This window comes from Drosophila erecta, unplaced genomic scaffold (genome assembly GCF_003286155.1).
Source record: "Drosophila erecta strain 14021-0224.00,06,07 unplaced genomic scaffold, DereRS2 tig00000092-arrow-pilon, whole genome shotgun sequence".
NCBI classification, from domain to species: Eukaryota; Metazoa; Arthropoda; class Insecta; order Diptera; family Drosophilidae; genus Drosophila; species Drosophila erecta.
This window is the reverse complement of record NW_020825207.1, coordinates 9,828,428-9,852,825: the sequence shown is the minus strand read 5'-3', so window position 1 is coordinate 9,852,825 and position 24,398 is coordinate 9,828,428. Positions and strand designations below refer to the sequence as shown.

Here is a 24,398-nt window from a genome sequence, read left to right as displayed (position 1 = left end):
TGGCTCTAAAAATGAATCCTTGGGTAAAGACCGTTTCAGGATTGGAACAAGTTGTCTTGGTTTTAAAGCTTAAGTCATTAATTGTTAGTTTTTTTAGTTAGTTCGGTTTCGAAAAAATACAATGGTAACAGCTTGGGAAGGGAATATGTATCGAAACAAGTCATAATATATATAGCTATAGCACCTTGAAAGAACGTTAGATAGTTCGTAGCGTTGTAGGTAAACTTTAGGTTTTCGTTTTGGTTAAGAATTCGATTTGCCTAAGCTGCGGAATTGAGTGGAAAAGTTAGCCTCAACCGGCGTCAATCAGCTCCTCGTAATCTCCCCTCGGGTGGAAAATCCAAGGACGAGTGTGTCCAACATTAACTGCATACAACGCCACCCTACAGCTTGACATTGTCACGTTCAGGTGGCGGATGCATTTACATTCGCATTCACCTGCAGTAGTGGCATCCTCCGTGGGGCTGATGCAAGTGGCTCTTGATTGATTGATTGATGTTTGCGGGAGGTATTCATAGCACAAGTGCGGGAGTTGGGCGCAGAATGCAGCCACCCACTTTTGGGGGTACTGTTACAATGATTAACAACAATTATCTACAGATTGTAGCCACACATATGCTTTTACTTAGGTAGTCTCAAATAAATGTGGTATCCTTAAATATAACTACTTTTATTTCGATTTTAATTGGTAATAAAATAAAATACGTTATGCAAATACATATAGAAAATATAAATACATATATAGTATAATATAAAATCGATGTACTGATCTTGTTGTTATCATTTCTTAATTGTTTACTTTAAGTGGCTCGATTTAGTGTTGCAAATTGTTTGACTGGATAAATTTCCGTTTCGGTTTGAGTTTGGGGGAAATATACTCTCAATATCTTAACGTACGATAAACATTTATTTAAGATTGAAACATTTATATTAGATTTATGTTACCAATAGCTTCGTTTCGGTTTGGATCTTTCACGATTCTCCCCCGATTCCAATATCCCTTCATTTTTTTTGGTTTATTTGCTGCCCCATTTAATGCAGCTCTAAAGTAAACAATTGCCTCGAAGCCCATTTTGGCCTCATTTCTGGATTTCCCGCGTTCGGGTGACAAAAATAGAGTTGGCTAAAATCTCTTTGTGGTATGTTCTCGAACATCCGGCTTACTCCTCGTCGTCGGGCGATATTTTGGCCAGTGTCAGCAGGATCATGGTCAGTTCTTTCCGGGAGATCTTTCCATGCTTGTCGGTGCCAACTCCCCGCATGATGGTCTCCTCGAAAGCGGCCAGATCCTGGGCATCATAGTCGTCCTGGCAACCACCCAATGTTAATATTCTTTGTATTTATCTTTTGAGGCGACACTCACCTTCTTGACCAACTCCAAAAGGTCCTTCAAGAAGCCTTTGAGCTCCTCGTTTTCAATAGTGCCGCTATTGTCCTGCAAGGATATTGTATTATTTTATTGTACAACTTTATAAAGGTTCCTCAATCTATTGCTTTACTTACACGGTCGTAGAGCGAGAATACTTTTTCAATATCTTCTTTGGTTAACTTTGTGGCGCCCTGTGGATACAAATTGCCATACTCAATATAATATTATTCAACAAAACTCGTTCATATGCAGGTTTCACATAAAGTTGTATTTATAAATAACGTGTATAGTGGGATTTAGCATACTTTTCTTACATAAATAAAGGAATGTTGAATAACGTATTTAAGGGACACTAAACTTAAATACACAAATACAGTCCGAGAAAATTGGAAGTATGCTAAATCCATCAAATCAAATGCAAAAATATTATTTCAAGACTCCGGATAGCACAAAACTTTGTTTAGACTATCCCGGAACTTTCCAAATGGGCTACCCTATATAGGCCTAAACTACAGGTTGAGTTGTGTCTTCTGGTGCGATTTTGGTTTTGATTAGTTAAATATAAACGAATGAGCTCATGCGAAATACAGCTAATTATAATGAAATCATGCTTTTAGGAATGCAATGAGGAGCGAATCATTATTCCTATGAAAATCCTAAGAGAATAATTAACATGCTACGTATAAAAAACAGGTATTCCATATTCACACTCATTCATTAAGCTTAAGGTAGAAGCCTAATTATGCTAAATGAAACATACTGCCGTTTACTATACACATATGTGTTTTCTGCCGTTGACATTCGCTAATTAATATGAATTATAGCGCAGGTAGAGCAGATTTGTCATTACCATTCAGCATGCTCATTCGGGATTTTCCCGGATGTGTTTTCCACGAGGGAACACGAAATTTATCGATTCCATTTGCGCCCGGCAAATTGCACGAATTACTTTCCCCCGTATATAAACCTCTTTTCACATACATGTATGTACCCCCCACATACTCATGCAGTTTCGAATTTTGGGGGTTATGCAATGTGGCCAAGGTGGCGCCTCAAGTTCACTGCACTGGGGAAAATAGTATAGTAATTATACAACCGTAACATGTAAGTCTCGTAAAATGTTGCCTTATAGTAAGCATTAGCGGTGACTATTTAAGATTCTTTCTGATTCTGTAAGATTCTTTTTTTCACAGTGCACTTACGGTGCGCGTGAAACTCAAGGTTTTGTTTTCTTTATCCTTGGGAAAGTCTGATAACATTTGTTTTACTGGCGCCAAGAAAACGCAGCGGGCGCATGGTTTCTTTCTTGCCGGGATTAGAAACCCATTAAGTGGATACCCTTTTTCGCTTAAGCCTTAAAAAATGTGCTTAGCCCGACATTATAAATTGCGATCTTGCTGCCACTTGCCGGTGGCAAAGCTCCTTAAATTGAATTTCATACGAACGCAAAAGGTATATATTTGGCTGGCTTTTTATTTTCATTTTCGTGGCCTGACTCTTTGTCAAATTGCCCAGACTCAAGTCGATGTTCGCCTTGAACGTGATGGGATGTGATGTGATGTGGCCCCATGCCAACACATTGATGAAATGAAGTAATTATTTTACACTTCAACACTTTGAAAAGCCGATGGCAGAGAGCGTGTCAGCCTGTGGCTGCCATTATCCATATGGCACTGCCACAAAATATATCCGCTCCCCCAGCTCTCCAGCTCTCCGGCCCCACAGCCAACGAACTCAATGACTAAATTATGCAAAAGGTTCCATGGAGGAGGTGGAGGCGGAATTCCACATCAACGTGTAATTTGCGTGGACCTCACATCGTTAGGGCCAAAGCTGTTCACGTACTGGGATGCGGGATGTGTTAAGTGGCAAATGGGGTGGACCAATGCCATCAAAAGTCTAATTAGTAGCTCGTAGATATCATTTTCTTGTTTCGAGTTGGCTTGTGGCTTTGGGCTAGGACCCTAAAAACGGCAAGTTGCAAATTACTCTAACTTTTACTGGCAGCAAGTTTTAGTCGCTCAACGTTAATAGAGGTAAGCTTTTATTAGTTACTTAACAAAAAGAGAAACTTGGTAGAACTGTCTAAAAGCTTGCATCCAAAAACTAGTATGTCTCATAATAAAATTTCAGATGTCTTGCATACTTTTAGACACTCTTTGGTGGCTTCAAAACATCATTAATATTTAGATAACACTTTTAGCCACTATTTGACTCCACTATTTTCACTTTGGCAAGCTTATTTGATTATATAAGCTCGGCTTGTATTTATTTATTATACTGAAAGATTTATATCGTTCACGCAGCAAAAAGATTATTTTTATTCTCAAAAAATAAACCATGCTATGCTCATGCAATTCCATTTATGAACATGAATTTATCTGGCAAATTTAATACATTTAGAAGGTATTCGGGTGTTTTGCATTAATAAATATAAATGGTTGAGTACTCATCAAAACAAAAAACAATTGTTCAAACAAGTGTTATTTAAAGCACGAAATGATACACTTTTATTGAGAGTTTAAATGGGCCACCAGTGTCTTTGTAATCTCTATCACCCACATGAGTTATTATTTTTTGTGGGCTTTTCTTTTTTGGTTGTTTGAATGTTTTATGATGGGGTGGAAAATACTTACGTCAATGCCCTCCTTCAGTGTGTGGTTTATATATATATATACGTTTTTATGTTATTTATTTTATTTCATTGGTATCGGTTTTGTTTGCAGTAATGCAAATAGTTTGTGTATTGTTTTACGAAATATTTTTGTTTGTTTTTATTGTTGGCAGTGCAATTGGTTGCAGATTGTTGTATGCAAATTTTTGTATATACAGCAGATGGCAAGAGTTTTGATTTGCGGTAATTGTTTTGTTATTTCAGAGTTGATTTTCAAATTGCATTTGTGAGATAAGTCGGAAGTTGAAGGTGGCAGCCCAAATTGTTATACACCACGTGCACGGTATAGTTAATTCGGTAATTGTTATTTTTAGTTTGGGTTTTGTTAAGTTGTTTGTTTTGAAATAAAAATGCACAAGATTATAGAAGTATATGCAAAGATATATGGTATATTTTGTTGATAGTATACAGATGGCATAGAGGAGGTAGGCGGGGGGAAACGAAAAAGATATATAGAAAGTTAGAAAATTCATAAACTAAAGCAATTAAGTTTGTTGTAGGCTATTTAAAATGGGCAAATATTAAATGATATTTTTGTATATTATTATTTTCTTTAATAGTTTGCCAGCTTGCATTAACTTATCGCTTTAAAGTTGTATACATGATTTTAGGCTAAAATTTTAATTATTATTTTAGTAAGCTAAAAGATCTAAGATCTGGATGCAAAAACCAAAAGTGAGAAAAAATACGTATACGCTTAGTTGAACGTAAGCTAGTCGAATGCATTACCAATTGTAGAGAAAACGATTTCTGCTTTCTTAGTTAATTGCTCAAAATTGTTTCTAATTGCAAGTTCTAAAAATAACACAAGAAAATGAACTGAAAAATTGTCTGTGCCGCAATGTCACGTATTTACTTAGCCGAGTCCTTGTGCTCATATATGTATGTATACTGTATGTGTGCAAAATAATGCGCCTGGCAAAACGCTAAGTGTACCGCGCTATTTTTCACAATGTCCTGCTGCTTCGTGTCCCCAGTTGTCTGTCCGGCACCCTCTTCCCTCCCCGCCCCTCCACACCTATTGCCATTTGCAGTGGCTTTTCCTGTTGCCGCACATTATGTCACTCGTTGCTCGTTGCTGTGCATGCGGCGTATACGTGATGTGCATTAGCATAACGTTTTCTGGCATTTTTGGCCACCAGCCAGCAATACACTGCGCCGTATAATTGGACGCCCGGAGACAGAAGTTTCTGGGAGTCATGCAGCTTCTCGAAAAAGGTTGAGGGGCATTGCATGTTGGTATAGCTCAGCAGCTGGCCCACTGCGGTTATCAAAATGCTGATGCATGCTTGGGCTTTTATGGTCCCGAAGAAATGATGTTGAAAAGTAATAACTGCACCTGGGGTAAATGTGCTGGAAATGCCTATTTTATGGCTGCCAGAAGCTGCGGCTTCCAGCCTTTTTTATGGCACTTCATAACGGCCGACTTACGATGGCGAAAGTACGGTAAGTACAGACGCGTATCTTTGGCGGTCAGGTGCCTGGGCACTGGGATGCCTTAGGATTCAGTGGCTCGGAACTGAGTGACAGCAACCATGTCCGCGCCGTGGCGTTTTCGATTAAAATCCAACTTGTCCCGCCGCTACATTGTTATGCATGACTCCGAACGAGTGGTGCTTACTCCTGCCCACTCTTGCCCACTCCCCCCATCAATAAAAACCAAATAAAATGTCGTTTGTGCTGCGAGCTGTAACAATGAGCAAATATGCGGCATGCAACCCATGAGCACCGAGCACTGGGCATTGTTCGTTGTGCAATCCTGCGGCTTCTTCTGCTCCTTGCTCGGACTGCCGCTCCACATGGGTGCACATCGCTACATGGCCACGGTCCCCAGTCCTGCTCCAGATCCTGCCTCTATCCTGGCGAAAAGGACGTCCTTCCGCGCACAACACAAATATCTCGTTGAAGGAACATGCGAGTTGCATTTGAATTTACACCAGCAGCTTGCCGTTTTAAATTGGAAAGCGTGAAGGATGTAAGCTGGCATCAAGTTGACTTCAATATGTTTATTTTGGACGGGCAGTAGTGAAAAAAGTGATGGTTTGGCAAAACATTTGCATTTCATTTTCTTAGCCAAACTGTAGTAGCTAGTTTGATGCAGTGTAAAACATTTATATAACGTTTTATAGTATACTTTCCTGGCAAAAAATGTTTGTATATCAAAGATCTCTTAGCTGTCTTTAAACTTTCAATTTAAAGGATTTTTCGTTTCGCACCTTAAGTTTAAAGTTAAAGCCCGAAAGCGCATATATCTCGCAAAAAAGCATCAAACTTTTCCTGTGCGTTTCAAATGGAACAAATATTAACTCTCTCTTTTCACAGCGAAAGTTGCAATAATTGGCTTTGAAATATTATAATTAAATAGTCGGGGGCGTTCTTTGGGGGTTTCAACGCGTCAGGAACGCCAATTTCGTTAGCCACATCTCCAAATTTTCCGTTTAGTTTCCAACAACGTGCGCAGCCAGCAAAGTGATTCAGTGCAATGGCAATCCGATTGCAATAGAAAACCAAAACAAAGTGAGTTCAGGCTGAATGCAATACATTTGATTTCGGCACACTGTTGGAGGCGCCACCCACAAAATTTGGCCGAAAAATGGCGCTCCGATAGCGAACACATCCAACTTTTCGGCAACTACTGCCAATGAGCAATGAGAATAAGCATCAATGCGACTGAAGCACGTACATTTGCAGCAAATACTCGTAACAATAAGAGCTCTCAATGCCCTTCGATTCTGCCCCCTCAGATCATTTTGCCGTGCATCTAACCCACTTGATTGCCAAGAGCAACACCGACAACCGAATGGAGGTGGTTTTCCTTTGGGTGGATAGTCCATGTGGCGATGTGTGGTGGTTCATGTGGCAAACAGCAAAGAGGAAACCCAAACACGAGGACGAACACGAGAAGAGGCAGAAAAGTGTTCGATGAGGACGTTGGAAACGCGACTCGGAAAATTTCGAAGGGGCTGGCTCAGCAAATTGGGAGTTTTCAAGGCTGCAGGTCCAACATTTATTTCCGCCTGCCCTTCTTAAGTAGTATTATTTATGTACAGTGGTCTTTGTAAGCTCTTTCCTCGCATGCACATTATACTTAAATTCATGGAAGCTGTTTGATTTTAAATACTTTTTTAGGAAATTTCAAATAATGTTTGGAACCCCTAGATAGAGAACCATATCACCTTAAGGCCTCCATATACGCGAGGCATGTTCCTTAAGCAGCTGCTGCTTTGAGCAAACAAAGCGTTTTCTTGGCATTTGGATGGCCCAATTCGTTGCCAACATGCTTAAAATGCGAAAACGGACGACATGCTCGAAATATATGCTCCTTTGGCCAAGTTTTGGCTTGCGGGAACCTACGTGACATTCGGAGGCAGTCTCAAATGCAATGACAGTGCTTCATTTGACCGCATTTGGCATCATCAGCAACGGCATCAGCATTTGGGCCAAGTCAAAATGGGTTCGTAGAATTTCCCAGGGGAATTTTAAGACCCAACATCTGGCGGCGGCGTCAGTCGTGGCCAAAAAGTTTGTTTTCCCAACACCACATGGCTTTTCTTCTGCTAATTGTTCGGCTGGGTATCTCTTCGAGGCAAACTAATATTAAAGTATTTAATGGCCAGCCATTTGGGGACTTTCCACCTTCTGTTTGTGTAGTGATTGCTGTTTAGCTGCCCCTTTTTTACAGCCCATTCGAATCGCATGAAATCTGTTGACGCTTCAGCAAAAACTGGGGAAACAAGGAAGCTGTTGCCTGCGGAAATTGATTCCACCAGCTCCCACGCATTTTATTTCTGCGAAACAAAAAAATGAAGAAATGGGTGTGGGTGTGGGTGGAAAGCACCTGCCAGTTTCAGCTGAGCTTTGCCATTTTGCTTCGTTTATTTTTACGATTGCAGACAATATTTCTTTGCTATTTTTGTTTGGCCATGGCTTTATTTGTTGCGATGCAGACAAAATTGGCTTGAATATATTTTTTTATGGCCAAAACAATTCAATGTTGCATTCAGTGTCGAATGCGAAAGTTAAAACAAATAGTGCCATTGTTCTTTTTTGTAAAAATTGTATTTGCTGATCTGTCGAGCGAGAATGAAAAGCTGTTGAAAGGATTTAGAATCTCTGTTGTTTCGAGGTTCTATTCAGAAAGGCATAACACTTTCCCTTCCGAGCCATTTAAAGTTTTAAATTTAGTTTAGTCCATGGCAATGCTTTTATCCAATTAATGCTTGTTCATGAGTGAAAACTAAATTTGGTAATTAATTTTTATTATAATTGATAACCAATATCATTCCATTTCGTTTTTAATGGTTGGTTGGCTGTAAATTGCATGGAATTTCAACTATATAAGTACTCTTTTATATTGTCTTTAAAGCCCTAATATTTTCGTACTAAAAAGTATAGTCTTGTCTTATAAGTTGGGTTCATTTGTTTTAAAGATTATTTCCGAAGTCGGCACAGACATCGCTCGAAATGAAAGGTAAACAAAAGAAAAGACAAACCAATATGCATTGCTGATTGAGTTAGTTGCAAAGCTAAGTTAGTTGAATAGTCAAGGCTGCAGCTAGTGATAAACCAAAAGGCCAGGCTAACCTAAGTGCTAAACGTGTTTTGTTCGAGGCAAGCTGTTTGGTTTGAATTGGTTTCATAAATAAGTTCTTAGTAATAAATGATCGGAAAACCGCGATTTGCTGACAGTATCTGCTCTTGGCAATTTCCTCGATTGAACGATGTTTTTACATTTTATCTTTGTCACTTACCTTAAACACTTGGCGGCACAGGAAGTTCTCTTTAACCGGAAGCAATCTGCAATAAATAAGTGAGTTGGCTGGCTGTCGCCTGGAATTTCAGAAGCAACTTCAAGGACACCTACTTGGCCATTTCCGACAGCTGCAGACGTCCGTCCTTGTTGGCATCGAATACTTGGAGCTGAAAGGATTCGGAGTGGGAATGGTGATTGGGCATACATTATTCTGGGCCTATAGCAAATCTGCATAATTTACACTTTTGTGTATAAATGCATGGCTCATCTGTCAACAATCACAGCCATGCATGTCAAAATGAAATCGTTTTTGTTTAGCAATTCTATGTATAATCATTGATGAGTAGTAGTAGTAGTTAGTAGATAGTAGAAACAGACAGTTTATGAATTGCGTTATAGAATTTTGTACTTGTATCACTTCTACTGCTGAATTGTGGAAGCAATCGAAGCCATTTAGTGCATTTATTTCTAATAACTTACCATAGTATCGGTGTACTCAATGAGCTTGTCCTCGGACACATCGTTGATCTTTTTGGCCTCTTTGAGCAAATCGCGCAAGAAATTCTTCAGCTCATCCGCTTCAATGTAGCCCGAATTGTCGGTGTCGTATTCGCGCCAGATCTAATTTCATAGGAGACGAGATGGGAGTGCAAATGAATTGGGGAATTCCAGGGTCCAGATTGTCACCTACCTTCATGAATTCAACGCTTGATTCCAGGGGATTATCGAAGCGGAAGAGCAAAAGGAAATTCTCCTCCATGGGCAAAAGTTGAGCCAGCTGCGGAAGATGGTTACAAGAAAAATAGCCTTTTGTTTCAGTGCGTGACTTGACAATGAAATAAGTTATAAATGGGAATGCTGCGGGGATGTTTCGCATACTGGGTACCTAGGACTCCTATTTTTCCGGTGCATTGCGTAAAAGGCGGGGAAATCTTGCTGCACTTTCATTAGCGAACGGCCGGAAAAGTTTCGCCGCTGGCATTCGTTAAAAGTTTCCGGCATAATTGAAGTGTCGAATTGAAGCCCTTACCCTTTACAAGTAATCATCTGTGGCAGGGAAAACTTTATAATTCGCTGTGGCCGTGGGATTTGCATTTTTATTTGCTCTTGGTAATTACAGCACTATCGTAATTAAAGTTTATCCCCAGGCCAAAGCCTTGTTGACAAGCCAGTAATTTAACAGCCCAAGCCATTTCGATTGGCGTTCGACGTGGCGTATGAATAATGTGAACCACATGAATTATGAATGCCCAGTGCCTTTTGTATTGCGAGCAATCTTAATCAACAATCCATGGGGGACCCGGCTACTTGAACTTTTCACTTTTCTTCCCCAAAACTTTCTTTTTTCGTGGGCTCATTTATCAAAAGCCCATTGTGCACTGCTGTATTATTTGGTATAAAAAAAAAAAAATGGAAAAATCCCCTTCCAATAGTCCCTACTTCTGCTGCCAGTTCAACTTCAATTAAAAACTCGTTTAATGTGGCCTTCCCACAATGAGAGAAAAGGAAGAAAAAACTTTTTTCGGGCAAAGACCTTGCCAGAAGTGGATTCTTTCTCCAGGGAAAATCGCCAAATAATTTATACGTTTCGGGCCGGCCAAGACATTTAAAAACCAATTTAAAGAAGGCAAAAACGGGGCCACCACGCCTTACGGAAATGTCATTTCGAATACAAAAATCCATACAGACAACATTGCGCATACGACATGGAAGCCCCCATCAAGCCGAAATTTGGGTCCGAATGTGGCGCATGTATTACCCACCTCTCTGATATCGATTTTACCATCCTGATTGTCATCGTAGGCCTCCATGAAGCAGGACTTCAGCTCCTCGAGCATGGTGTCCGTTACAGCCTGGGGATTGGGGCAGATGGATTAGGATGCAATTGTACCATTCCATTTTAGGCTCACCTCCGGACTAATGTCTGTGGCATTGGCACTCGACACGAACTCCCGCAGGAATCCATCCAGCTCGGTGCCCTCAATGTAGCCATTTCCTAAGATGGCAATTTAAATAAGTAATGGCATAAGTGAAATACATCAAACAAATACTCATTTCGTTGAAAGTTCTGCAAGCCCCATTCGATCTACACTCACCATCTTTATCGTAGTGCGCCCAGACATCCATGAACTGGTTGGCCGACAGCTTCTTGAGTTCCCTGGACTCGGGATCGCGATATTGGCGCATAAAGTTGTGGGCCTTCTCGATTTGGACGCGTTTGGCGGCGGCGGCGGCGGCAGAGTCCATTTCTTATGGTTTGTTTTTTTGTCTCGGGTTTATTTGTCCTGGCTGAGAAACTAGATGCTGAGCAATTATCTCTGGGGTGGAGAAAAAGAAATACAACAATTAATTTGCAGCCATTAAACGCTATGCTCGGTGTCTGGGGAAAAGCCAGTTGTCAGCGCAGCTGAAACTGTCAAATTAATAGCATAAAACAGAAACACCCACGAAAGCCAACACAGCCAGCCATCCATCCCACAGGTCCATACACACGTACACGGGTATGGCTGGTGAGGAATGGCCACAGTGGGAGTCCCACTGCAGCGCAGGAGGCGCCGACATTGCATCCGTGCGCGGGGATTTCCCGCAGATGAAGTGAGAAAGGACGCCACGCTACCTCCACGCGGCCCCAAGCGACCCCCACGCCCACATCGCTTGACACCGCCCCTGTCACAAGTCATTGAGGGTTAAACACACCAGCGGCCAGGGGGAAAACAAGAAATGTAAACAAAATTGCTGAGCAACCCACAGCCCACGACTGCAGTTGCCTCCCGGATGGGTGGATCTAAAAATAAGAAAGCAAAGTCCTGGGCCAAGGCGCGTCTGCAGATGATGTGGGCTTAAAAGGGACACTTAAAAAAATAATTACCAAGGTGCCAAACTGCAGGCGGCCTTTCTTTACATTATTATTTATTTTATGTGCTGAAAAGCCTTGAGTCTTCATTCACTTGTGGAAATTCAGACAATATCTTTATAAAATAATAGTATCTTTCTATTTGAAGAAGGTATTTTCCGTCTAGAAAACTAGGAAATCGTCCTTCTTAGCAACGAAAGAGGAAGAGCATTTTAATTGGATACTTTCCGGCGTTGGAATTCATGTTTTAATGGTTGAGAAAAGCATCAAATGAATTTGAATAAAATTTCAATACACCTTGTATAATATTTTGCTTTTTTTCAGCTCTTGAACGTCTTAATCAAATGCATACAAAAGGCTTTTAAAGTCGAAATATGGCATTAAAATTATTAAAGGAGCAAATAATGCTATATGTGTGTCCAAGCTGTATTTAAGTGGACTTTGAAATGTGCCAGTTTGGCTTGGACTTAGCCAGTCCGTTTGCCGGCATCCGGATATACGTGTACATATATCTGCGGTGGGAATCGTTGACAGTTTGCTGCGGTCGCTCCTTTGTGGCTAAAACAACGCTCAGAATAGAAAAGCCGTGAGCATAAATTTGCAGCAGCTGTTACCACTAAATGAGTTTCGCAATGCACACTGTTCTTGACACACAGGAAAATCGCCACTAATTTCAGTTTGAAGGGCGAAAAATAGTGAAAAATCAGGTGCTCTAGAATCAGAAGAATTCTGTATAAATATACTTACTAATAGCTGATTTCCTCGATAAGACTGAAACATCTTGTCCAACCTCAAAGACATTAGGCACTGTGCAATAATCGCATTAGGGCGAAACTTGTTGACTGTGTCCCTATTGTTTATCGAACACGCTGCCCATATTAACTTTCATTTAATTTGCCGGCAAACTTTTCGCATCGCATCGTTCGCGAGGAGTTTGGAACTCGTGTTATCTGCCTGCAGAACAAGTTGGCCGCATTAACCGGCTGCGATGATGGCCATTACCTGCGAACGCTTTCGTACGGGCCAAGTGCTATTTTTTCCTGCCTAGCCATTTGATGGCCTGGAAATTGCATTTCACCCACTGCAGTCGCCTCAAGCCTCTTCCGCTGTTCACCCAACCCACATCCATCCAACATCCTTTGTTGTCCTTGTTGGTTTTTGTTTTTTTTTTTTCAAATGTGTGTAGAGAAAGGAAGTGCTAGAACTGTATACGTATTTATACGATTATGGCGGAATGCTGGTCGAGAACTTTTGCAATCCAGAGTGCAATATGGCAAATACTTTTGGCCCCGCTCCAACTGCCAGCTAATGCCAAACTGGATGCCGAGGTTTAAGTTACGGCTTTAATATAAATTGTGTAATGAGCTGTGGACCGAGTTGCGAATGCAGTGCCCTCGAATGGAGGAATTTATATAGAAAAAATACGCAGGCATTCGAATTTGCAATAATATAGATATATCGTGGTATGTACGTCATTAATTTAAGAAAATAAAGGCAATGCTTCTTGGGAAGCACTCTTCATTAGCTAAAATAAATATTTATATTAAAATTCTATTTAAAAGTAGCTATTTAGTCAAAGATTTATTAAATTCATGAGAACATTTGGAGTTCTCAGTGTGTTGCCGACAATAATTTACCAATGTAATCTTCTTTGAAACGGATTTTCCTAATCTGAGATTGAATAGTTTAAACAAATGGCAGAACTTTTCACTGGAATTTTGCCCATTGAATATGCAAACCCATGCAGCCTGGGGATGAAAAAATAAATCAATATGGCTACAGCAATGAATATATAATCAGCCGAAGGGATTCAGGAAAGTAACTTCCATAGCGACTCTATATTTTGGTGTGTCTACATACCCAAGTTGCAGTTTACATATACAGTAGGGAGACAACTTTTGAACTGGTCCTTTGGAATAGGCCTTTTGAATATTCAATACTCTTCAGCCTAGGGCCCGACAACAAATTAAATCAATAAAACAACGATAAGGCAGAAACATGAAATAAAATGCTGCAGATAAAAAGTTGGTTCCACCAAAACTGCGGCAATGAGTCCCCAAGGAAATAAACTTGGCAACTTTATATTTAAATATTCTTGCGCCGCCATGAATCAATGGGGTGACCTATTGAGCAGGAAATATTTTTGGTTCACTCGACGTCACTAATGGCCGCCTTGCATGGCAAAAAAGGCAGAAAGCAAGTCGAGCCTTTGGGCCAAGAAAAACAGATAACTAAAAGCAAACCAGACTGTCAAGCCTCGTTGGCCGCATTGCATAAGCCGCGGCTTACACTCGATTTTCAGTTCTCAGTTCTCAGTTCTGGGCTTTTCTCGGGCGCGTGCTCGAGTGCCACAGGAAAGTCGGGGAAAACCAGTGGGGAGGGGGCGAGAGGCAGGGAAAAGCGCAGAGCACCTGCTTACCTGTCAATGGTATCCATCCGTCTGTCTGACATTGGCATTGCTCCACAATGGCCGCCCACAGTGCCACCCTTTCATGGGCATGTACTGACTTTAAGTGCATTAAGCTCAGTTCGCAATTTAATTTAAGTGTTTTTCTGTTTATTTTCCCCGCTTGGCGGCCAGTCATTTCCCCCGCATTTTCCCAGTTCTTCCTTTTCCTCCAATTTCCCTTTCCCTTTCCTGGTTTTCCCCTCGCTTGTTGCTGGCGTATCTGTTATTATTTCTATTTTAAGAGCTTGCGCCCAACCGCAGTTTTTCTGCCTAGTCTGAATTATAGACTAGGGTTTTTGCCTTTATTTGGTTTGATACCATACCAGTGTATCTATATATAGCTTTAATTACCACTCGGCTCTACTATACATATTGGAAAGGTGCATAATTTAACTACTAGGGCCAACACAACAGCTACTCCACATGCTAGTAATGTAGGTGTAAATCAGCGAGCAAGAATCAGGACACAACTACAACTACTACTACTACTACTATAATTATTTGAACAAATATTTATCTTTCTGCCGTCGTTGCGTTAATTTGATTAAGCTTTCCCAGCAAAGATGTCCTTTCAATGAAAGCATAAATGATGAAGGGCTCCTCTTGCTTTCCGAACACCTTGTGTCAATTTCATGGATCAATGGTATCTCAGGCATCCATCATATCCAGCATCCATTACGGTGGCGCCCTAAAGGTTTTCCCGATGCTTTCCACCCACAAAGGTGATAAAACCGGAGTGTGTGAGCTAATAGAATCATATCAATGTTCTAATGCACCTAAAAATGCACTTAGGTAAAAGATTGCCCGCTTCGTTTAAAGGGATATTTCCTGTTTACAACCTGACCATAATTCCTACAATGTTACTGCATTTTCCTTGCCATTGGCCTTGAGTGACGCAGTTGTAAAACTAGAAGATGGCTTTCACGGGTAGCTAAAGCCCTTACACTTGTATAACGTACAACGTGCCACAAAATATATAAATGCCAGCCAAAGTCGCATTCATAAATAATAATATGAAAAACTCCTGCTCGTACAAAACACAGTCTCACACTTCTGAAACATCTGACATTTGAAACATGAGCGGACATAGCCGACAGACAGAGCGCTGTAAAATATATTCAAGTACGAGTGACCTGAAGCTCGGGCACTCGAAATGCAGGGGATTCACATAATATACTGACTGCCTGGCAGAAAGTTTTCCTTGCCCGCAGGCTTCTTATACAGGGAAGTCTAAAAATGACGCCCTTTGATTAAGTATTTTAATTGACAAAATTAGAACACACCTATGTATCTCTCGGATATGGCGAGCTGCGAATTTGCATTAACTAAAATTCATTCAGGTACGTTTATGAATATAAAGAAAAGAAAAAATAAGTGATCAATATACAAGAGTAAATTCAAAATAAAAAGTATTGACATAAATAAAATTCTAGAAAATTCTTCTTTCTTTTTCAGCAGAAAGTACAATTAATTTGCGTAAAAAATCAACATTTTCCTAAATCTAACACTAAACAAAGAGTAGTCCTGATTATTATTTCTGAGGAACCACTGTGCTTAGCATTTGAAATGTAAGACACAAGGTGGTGGGTGTACTTTGAGTTGGTGCTTTGTTTTTCCCATGTCTTTGAGTTCAAGGGTTACGGCACTCACACTCGAGGGCCTGCATTTTTCGCGGCATAATAAACTTAGCCTTGGCTTGGGCCACTCTGGGCCACCCAAAAGAAAACCCAGCGAGCCCAGGCAAACCCAAGGCCCAAGAAGGCCAGTTGACATTGACATTTGCTTGGCGTGCCTCAAGAAATTCGTTTATGCAAGTATATGCAAGGCTGGTTATCCCAAGGAATATTCATCAGTTAATCCCCCGAGTTGGTTATTAAATGGCGAGTCCAACACTGATTTGCGTGTCCACCCTCAAAAGCCGTAGACTTATCCTAAAAAGGCTTATGTCGGACGCAAAAGATTCGGATGGTAAGGGGTTTAAATTTATGGCCCAAAGTCCGGCAGACAATTTGCAGAAGGATCGACAAGATAAACAGCGTAATTTATTGCATTACGGTGTATTTTATTTGGCCCAAAGAAATTGGTAGTCAGTGGGTTGTGGGTTGCGGCACCATCATAAAAATGCAGTTAAAAATTTAAATGCCAATTTGCTAGGTCATCGCCGAGCGGATGATTGCTTGCCAAGGTACGTTGTGTATTATGCGAAAAGTACCGAATGAAAATCTGTTGATATATAGTGTTGATCTGTTGATATAAAGACGGGAAACTTGTCGCTGATTTATGGACCCGTACAGCCGAATTTATGGCGTGCAAACATAAATTTTAATTGCCCAAAAAGTGGTCATTTCAATAGGTTTAATTAGAATTCACATGCTTAGCTGCTCCCAGATAACTCACTTAATGCAATGGTTTATGGCTTTTGATTTTAATAAATCGCTTTATTTATTTTTCCTTTGCTTCCTCTGCAGCTGCGAACGATTTAGTAGAACGCCTCACATATTGATTTATATAGTTTGCATTCAGAGGAAGAGAGATGCCTCTTCCTCCGGACCTGGGCACTTTGTAAACAATTATAGAAATTATTGAACGCCGAAGAGAATTTCTTTGTAATTTACTGTCGATAATGTAGCCAATTTGTATACTCGTGTTGGAGAAGCGATTTGCTAAATTACAAAAATTTTGGGGGGCACATTGCATCTGGTTCGCTGGCCGATTTTATCTGGCTTTTTGTCATGCCGAGCTGGCCAAGAGTTGTTTACGATGTGTTGCTTGGGATGCCTGCTGCTCGGAAGCTTTTGTGTATTTTATTTTTCATTTGTGTTTTTCTTTTTCCTCTCGGCCAGCGCTGCGTGCGAAGTAAAATGTGTGAAAATTCGCAGGGCCAGAGGGAAACTATTTTCAGTTGTTTCCTTCTTTGTAGTATCAGCTAGTTGCGGTGCTGTTTAAGCCGATTTTTTTCTCTCCCTTTTTTTTGCTGCTGCCCGTACTTTAATTACATTTTATTGGTCACCGCGTGGCCGTAATTAGCTTGGCCAACTCTGGTTAACCACTGGGCTCCGTTGAATTTATATTGGAAAATAATCTAGCATGGAAGAAATCTAAAGAATAATGGTTTTTTGCATGACACCACGCTTTTTCTCTTTGTCCGGCGACTGACACCCGCTGGGCTTTAGACAGTTTTAATTAAATACCGAATGGGCAGAGGGGAATGCGATGTCCTGCCATGCCAGCTCCCTATGTGGCTATACTTATGGATGGTTATTAGTCCCCGTCAGCTGTGAATAAATTTCAATTCGCCCACATGCAAACCGTGTCAGACGTCGATCCCTTGATTGTAAAAAGCAATAAAGTAAGGAGAACAGATTAATTATGGAGTGCATACTATGTGTAAATTGATTTCATCTTCGAACGAATTCCGTTTTAGCGATGGCATACACTGCGTATGCGTGATGTGTAGAAGTGACAATGAAAATGAAACCACAAGCAATTGACAGACGGGGAAGCTATTAATTAAAATAACAGCCATGTTAAATTACAGGACCTACAATTCCTTACATTAATTCCATTTGAAAACAATTCGCTTTTTGAAAACCGATTCCAAATCGATATCTTATTAGTATTACATTATGATGATGACATTAAAATTTATACGCAAAAATGGGCACACAAATCACCGGAAAAGCGAGTGTTGTCTAAGCATTTGGGATAAAACACATTTCGAAATGGATATGTGGATATGCCTGTCACTCAATTTGGGAATTGTCACTGTAGCCAGGAGCATGACAGTTGTAAGGGTCGAAAAGGGCTCAAAAATCAAAAGCTATAAATAACAAAATAGAGTGCGGAGTCCTGCCAATCTATATCAACATTTTAAGACGACAGAGTGCAGAAGTATTGAAGTTTGCCCAATTACTGGAATTGCATTTTTATAGCCTGCCATCATAAATAACCGACAAAAGGAAAGCGTCGAAATGAAAACCGGGCAAACAAGCCAAAACAAAAACAAAAAATCCGTGCGTCATTTGTTTTTCCTTACTGTATTCTTTTGTTTTTCATGGAATCCAGGAAAAAGCAGAACCATAAAAAGATCACAATAAATGCAAAACTGCTGAGAGTATGCACATATGTACATTTCGCCCACACGAATATTTACTCCATCGTTTTTTTAAAGGCTTTATTAGTGTTTACTCGGTTTGGTGACGCAACGCGTAATTGTTGCCGAAAAACCTCAAGTGATGATGATGTAAATATTTACATAGCTAATAGAAGGCACTTTTTGCGCTGCCTGTGCGTAAATAGTAATCAGAAAAGAATAATAATAATAATAAATAATAATGCTGCTCGGGGCCAATAGCTGTAATTAACCAGCTGGATGTCGGGGTGTGGAAAGATTTCAGACCAGAGTCAATACGCAAAAATGTGAAGTACAACAGGAGGAAAATTATGCTGATTGCTGTGCGATCTCGGCCACTTCTTGGCTTGTTTGCACGGACAAAATACTTGTACATATTTGACAGGCCCTGCGGGGCATTCAAGCACCTCGATAAGTTTTCCAGCGAAACGCCTCGTAATTAGAATAATTATTACCGCTAGGCGCGAACGTTTTTTAATGGCACTTTGTGTTTTTGACATTGTTCTAAGATAATTACGCCCAATACCTGTGGGCGGGAAACTTGCGAAGGTAGTGGGTGTCCTGAAAATAAAGGCACTTAACTGTCGAGAATTTGAAGGTTAAGTAAAAGAAGGTAAGGGAAGAAAGGTTTGCTTGTATCTGATGTTCTAGAAAACTTAAAAAAATATTCCCTTTTCATACAAATGCGATCATTTCCTTCAGTTTGAATGATGGCCAACACATAAAAACATCATAGCATTGGTTCCACCAATTTTGTCAGAGTTTATATATATATTCTAAAAACCGCGCATTTTGTTCCAATGGCCCAGAGTTAATATTGGGTGTAATTTATTTCTTTGAAAAAAGTAGATAAATAATTACCGGAAGCTTTGCTTAACGAATTGCTTTCTTTACCAACTGGAAATTCACAGAAACCATATTTATTTTGGCAGCGGCGAGATTACATCATTGTTTCCATTTTGTATTCCAAAGCCCACACAATTTGAACTGCATATAACCCATCAATCTTACAGCCCCTGAATAGTGTGAAATTAATTCAAATTAATGGCAATAATTGCTCATCTCTGCGTCTGTCAAATGACGTCTCCTTACTCGGCCACTGTTTTCCATCCGCCTAATCACCCATCCTTTTGCAAATAGCCGTCTATTTATAACCGAAATCCAACTTCCTTCCCAATGCCATTAAATGGTCGAAAATGCAAAGAAGGCCTCCATTCTCGGCTGACAAACGTATTTATTTTGATAATTCTTCGGCTCTGATATGCCTATTTGTTTTCGCTGGCCGGGAACGTGCACAAAATCGAGAAAAACGAAAATAAAAGCATCTCAAGTGAAATGATCACAGGAAATTAGTTATTTTAATTGTTCGTACAAGAAATTCCTCGCTTGATTTTGTGTTCAACTACGAATGTAATTGCAATTAAGCAACCAAGCAATTGGTCGAAAGTACGACAATCCGGATCGTACAAGTTACAATTGGTATGTCATCTAATTAGCCAAATTTGCACTTGGCAAACAATGCTGTGCAGCCGTATCTTCAGGGGAACCCAGCGAAGGGTCGTACTTTATATTTAGATATTTCTCAATTATTTTTGACAGCTCCCTTTATGCTCTCACAAGGTTCATTTTGATTTCTCATCATAGTTCTCATCATGTGCATCATTGCTCTAATTCTTTAGGTTTTTTTGTTTCTATAATTTAAATAGAAACAGTGATTATAAGACATGTTCTTCTTCATTAATTTTTATGATATTGTTTGCTGCCTATTTATGCAAAAATTCATGTAGATAATTGGAACAGCTTCCAGTGCATTTGTTCTATGTAAATACATGTTGTTGAAAAATTATATAAAATAAAATAAAATATCCTGGCCATTTTAGAGGGTATTCAGAGCTTCGTCGTCTGACAGAAGTGCTTGATTTAGTCGTAATTTTCAATTTGCTTTATTTCATCGCATTGCATACATTCAGGCGTCGACTGCGTCGCCGATTGCAAGAGATTTCCACGGAGGGAGATTTATGAATGAGCATAAATTAGGGGGACTCGTAAATGTTGGCACGCAGCCCCACTTGCCATGGCCACATAGTAGTGTATTGCCCATTACCATGGCATTCCAACCCATTCCCGCTCATTATTTGTGCCTTCTGCTGTTTAATTTTGCGTATGAATAGGCAAAGTCAAGGACATTCGGAGATGGCGACGGCATTTCACTGTCAACTCCTGCGGCTGCCATTTGGCATACCAATGAGGGTTCGCCTTCTGTCCTAATTGAATGCGGACTTCTTGAAAAATTATCACAAAAGGGTTTCGCCGTGGTGCCCGGAAAAATTCAGATATTTAACACGCTTCAAGCTGTCAGCGTGTTGAATACAGAATGCCGAAACATTTTTCACTGTTGCTCTTTTTTCGACGACCTCGTCAAACCAATTTTCCACCTCTTTGGAAATCCATTGCAAATTGAACGTTTTTTTTTGCAAAAGCACAATCTGCTCTGCGTTTTTCAGCTTAGGCTAGTTAGCTCAGATTTAAAAGGCTTTTAGCGTAAATTATAAAATTTGAATAAAATGATTGGAAATCGTGAGAAAAATGCAAATTTTCTTTTTAGAAACGTTTTTTTATATTCTAAGCGGATTCATATAAAATGAGTGTGAAAAATTCCGCCTATTTTAGTTCAGACTACTAGCTTATTCTGTTTTGTATAAAATGCAAATATTTTTAATAAAAGGTTTTCAACCATTACGTAGGGTTAAAATCTGGTTTAAGCTTGAAAAACCTAAATTCATTTTTAAATAAATACAAATTGTGTCCTTACAGCAATAATGAAGACTTAAATAAAATCCATTGCTTTGTATAAATAGATATTTTGCGGGCTTAAACAAATATAAATAAAATATAAATTCAAGAAATTTTAGAAGTTTCATAGTTATATTTTGTTCTCCGCCAAGAAAATGTTTCAAATAACTAGTCATATTTACTTTTTATAACTGCTCCTCGCCTTTGGAATTTCTTCTTTTCCAAAACTTAAAATTCACTTTTTTCAACCGTTTTTCAGGTAATTTTCGATTTTTTATTTGGTTAAAACGCACGCGACGATTGCCGTTGCCTAATACTGACGGTATGTTATCTTTGGAGAACCGCTAGCGCCTAGAATCCTTTGCAGACTGTTTCGATTATGGCCAGGTCTTTTGCTTTTATCAAAGTGGAAAACTCAACACGGAGAGAGCGTAGGAGAGTGTTGCAGCCGCGCGTTGGCAACATGTTGCTGGCAACAAACTGTTGAATTGTTTTTCTTTTTGGGCAAAGATTTCCTGGGCTTTTTCTTCTCCTATGTGGTAGTTCGTCCGGGCAAATAAAAAGCGAAAAAAATACGCAGGCATTGTTTTCTGTAATATGGCTAATTCCAAGTAAACTTTGCGCCAGCACTTGCAGTTATCTACAAAATATCATAAACATACGTTGGAAAATGATTTCCGCCAATGCTGAAACTGCTATGTTTTTCCTCTCATTTTTGTGGGTGGCTGTGGGTGGCAGTGCGCTTAATTGTAGTTCCCCCAGGGCCTTTTGACTTTCAATGTTTTATCTGCATGCCATATTATAATTCACTAGAAACGAGCTTCCTTCGGCTGCCCTTCGGGCCCAGTGCGTGTGTGTGGGTTTTCCTTTTCCCATTTTCCTCGCCCTGGCAATGTCAAGTGTTACTCATGCATGGCCGCCGAGCTTTTCCACATTTTCCCGCCCCCAATCCACCTGGTTTCTGCTCGCGTGCGGCTCATTCATTATTCATCTTTTACTTTTTACTTTCTGCCTTTTTCTTCGTGTTCTATTATACACATGTATGTTTTGTGAGGACTACAATTGTGCAAGGATTTATGTCTAAGCCTTTAAAGTTAATTGTTATGACTCTTGAAAAGGTTTCCATTTTGACCGAAACGAAAACTAAAAGTGTTTATTAATCATACGCCCCATGAACGCCATTGTGTGTGCCTGGTTCCTAATCTCTGGGTCATATCAAAGGGACGGACCTGTGTCCATTATGCAATTGCTACTGGGCCTCGAGTGCCAGCTCACTGAGTTTGTGAGTAGAATCTTAAAGGTAAGACAGAGGGTTAAGTTTAAGACTGGCGGAGTTATTACTTCATTCTTACTTGTTGAGTGGAGCCAAAGAGAAAATACATAACTTACAAATACTTAACACGTGTTTTTCAAATTCAATCACTCTTTAAAAACAAAGAAATGCAGAACACCTATGTAATTTTTCGCTGAATTCGTAAACTTGCTAAAATATTTTCTCATTCGCTCAGTTATTTATTTCTGTTGTTTTAGCCTGCCCGCTTTGGTCTACTTCAAGCTTGTATAAGAACTTGACTTCCTAGAACATGTGTGATCTTTAAACTTTATCTCCTAAATTACAAGACGTTGTAACCTGAGAAAAACAATCTGCGAAACCGCGACAGAACAGAAATCCCATAAGAAATAGCTGTGAAATCCCGGCATTAGCAACTCGGCTCATGAGAGTTGGCCATAAATTTTCCCCACTAATGCGCCGCTTATCACTCAACTAAAGATGGCTAAGAGGATTTTGCGCTGTCTTTGCGTTTACAGGGAAATTGGAAAACAAAGGAAATCATGTGTTTGTATATTTCGTACAATTAAAATATTTAAAAACCAAAAAAATGGGCGCATGGAACAGCAGCCACAAAAAAATCAAAAATAGATTTTAAATAAGTGCCTCAAGCATGTGCACAAGTTTAGTTTTTCGGGGCAAAAAAATTTGTTTACATTGCTTAATTGAAAGTATTTTTCTGCTTCACAGTTTTATTTTTTTTGGTTTTTGGGTTTTTTGTTTCGGTTTGTTTTTATTATACATAAAGTAAAGCACATTTTCAATATTGAAAATGTGTAAATTTGTTAATGGGATTTTGTGGGGTAGCATGAATAAAACATTCACCGAATAATATGTAAAAACGAAATAAAAGAAACTCCAAAAATTTGCCATGCAAATGTTTATAAACCAAAAAGAGGAGACTGGGGATTCATCATGGCATTGGTAATGGTTACCAGTTCAAATGCAGCCACAGGCCGCCTCAAATAAATTTTCAAAATTTATCATGCCCCATACACAAGCACACACACGTTAAACCCCGAAAAAAGAGCAAATATTTGCAGGGGAGCTAAAAAATTTGGGGGTTTTTTTAGTTGAGGTGGTTCTGAAGAGCGATTTTCCTTTTGAGACCTTAAATATATTGGCATATTCTTTTGTTTTTGATTTCTTAGGAGGAAATTCGGAAAGTTTTTATTTCGGGAACACTGCTTTGATTGCGATGAGGAACTTTTTATGCTGGCGCAATACAATCCCCTGCCAATATTCTTTCAGTAGTCTGGCTTTGTTTTTGTTACCCTAACCAAGAGTATTTGCATTGTGAAATACTTTTCAAGCTTTAGTGTTTTATTCACTGTATTTTATTGTATTTGGAATTCAGTGTGTCTTCTAATGACTTGGGATGTATACCTTGTTCCTTAAGTAGCTATATTTTTAATATACCACAACAAAGTGTACTTTAATAAGAAGAGTGTCCTCAGATTCGGTTGGCATTAAAGGAGCTGTTCCTTCATCTGCCCCAATTCTTTTGTACTCAGCTCGCCGTCTTATCAGCATCGGGAAAGCGTATTATATAACATAGTGTGGGAGGCAAAGAGCAGATTGCGGCAGCCGGGCCAAAAGCTTTATTTATTTCTGTTTACATTGCATTAAACAGCTTGCAATCAAAAGGAGAAAAGGCGACACAATCACTAAAATCAAATTCAGCTTAATTAATTCAAAGTGCAAACAACTAGGAAAAGTCGGCAGATTGGATGCATGGGGGATGAGTAATAGGCAAATCGTGATATCCAGCCAAATTACCTTGGACCCTCGATGGGATTAGACAGATTGTGGATGTGGCACGCCCCTTATTGAGGTTTCAAGTGGTTCGTGAGCCGACTTAGTCGCTGCTTAAGTTAATTGCCTTGCTTAATTAGTTGTCCTTTGTGTCTATGTGCCTGTTTGGGCCGCACATAATTATAAATTAATGCGATTGACAGGCAGTACAATGAACAAAATTGGTAATTGGGAATGTTCTTTGAAATTGAAACGAATTTGCCGGACAGTTTTGGCATTTCGTAATTGA

The 24,398-nt window shown here is 39.7% G+C and overlaps 1 protein-coding gene across 2 annotated transcripts; it reads right to left on the bottom strand.

The window, feature by feature from the left end:
• Positions 1-595: 595 nt before the first annotated feature.
• LOC6548001 (calbindin-32) lies at positions 596-21,421 on the bottom strand. Of its 2 annotated transcripts, XM_015156259.2 has the most exons (12): positions 21,207-21,421; positions 10,893-11,114; positions 10,707-10,792; positions 10,560-10,649; positions 9,488-9,574; positions 9,277-9,417; positions 8,908-8,963; positions 8,795-8,840; positions 4,006-4,017; positions 1,504-1,560; positions 1,364-1,435; positions 596-1,307 (listed from the first exon to the last, which is right to left on the bottom strand). In XM_015156259.2, the coding sequence occupies exons 2-12, from the start codon at positions 11,041-11,043 to the stop codon at positions 1,161-1,163; spliced, it is 945 nt and encodes a 314-aa protein (XP_015011745.1). In that variant the 5' UTR covers positions 11,044-11,114; positions 21,207-21,421; the 3' UTR covers positions 596-1,160. The 2 variants fall into 2 exon arrangements, with proteins under 2 accessions (XP_015011745.1, XP_001975280.1); XM_001975244.3 differs by lacking the exon at positions 4,006-4,017.
• Positions 21,422-24,398: the final 2,977 nt, after the last annotated feature.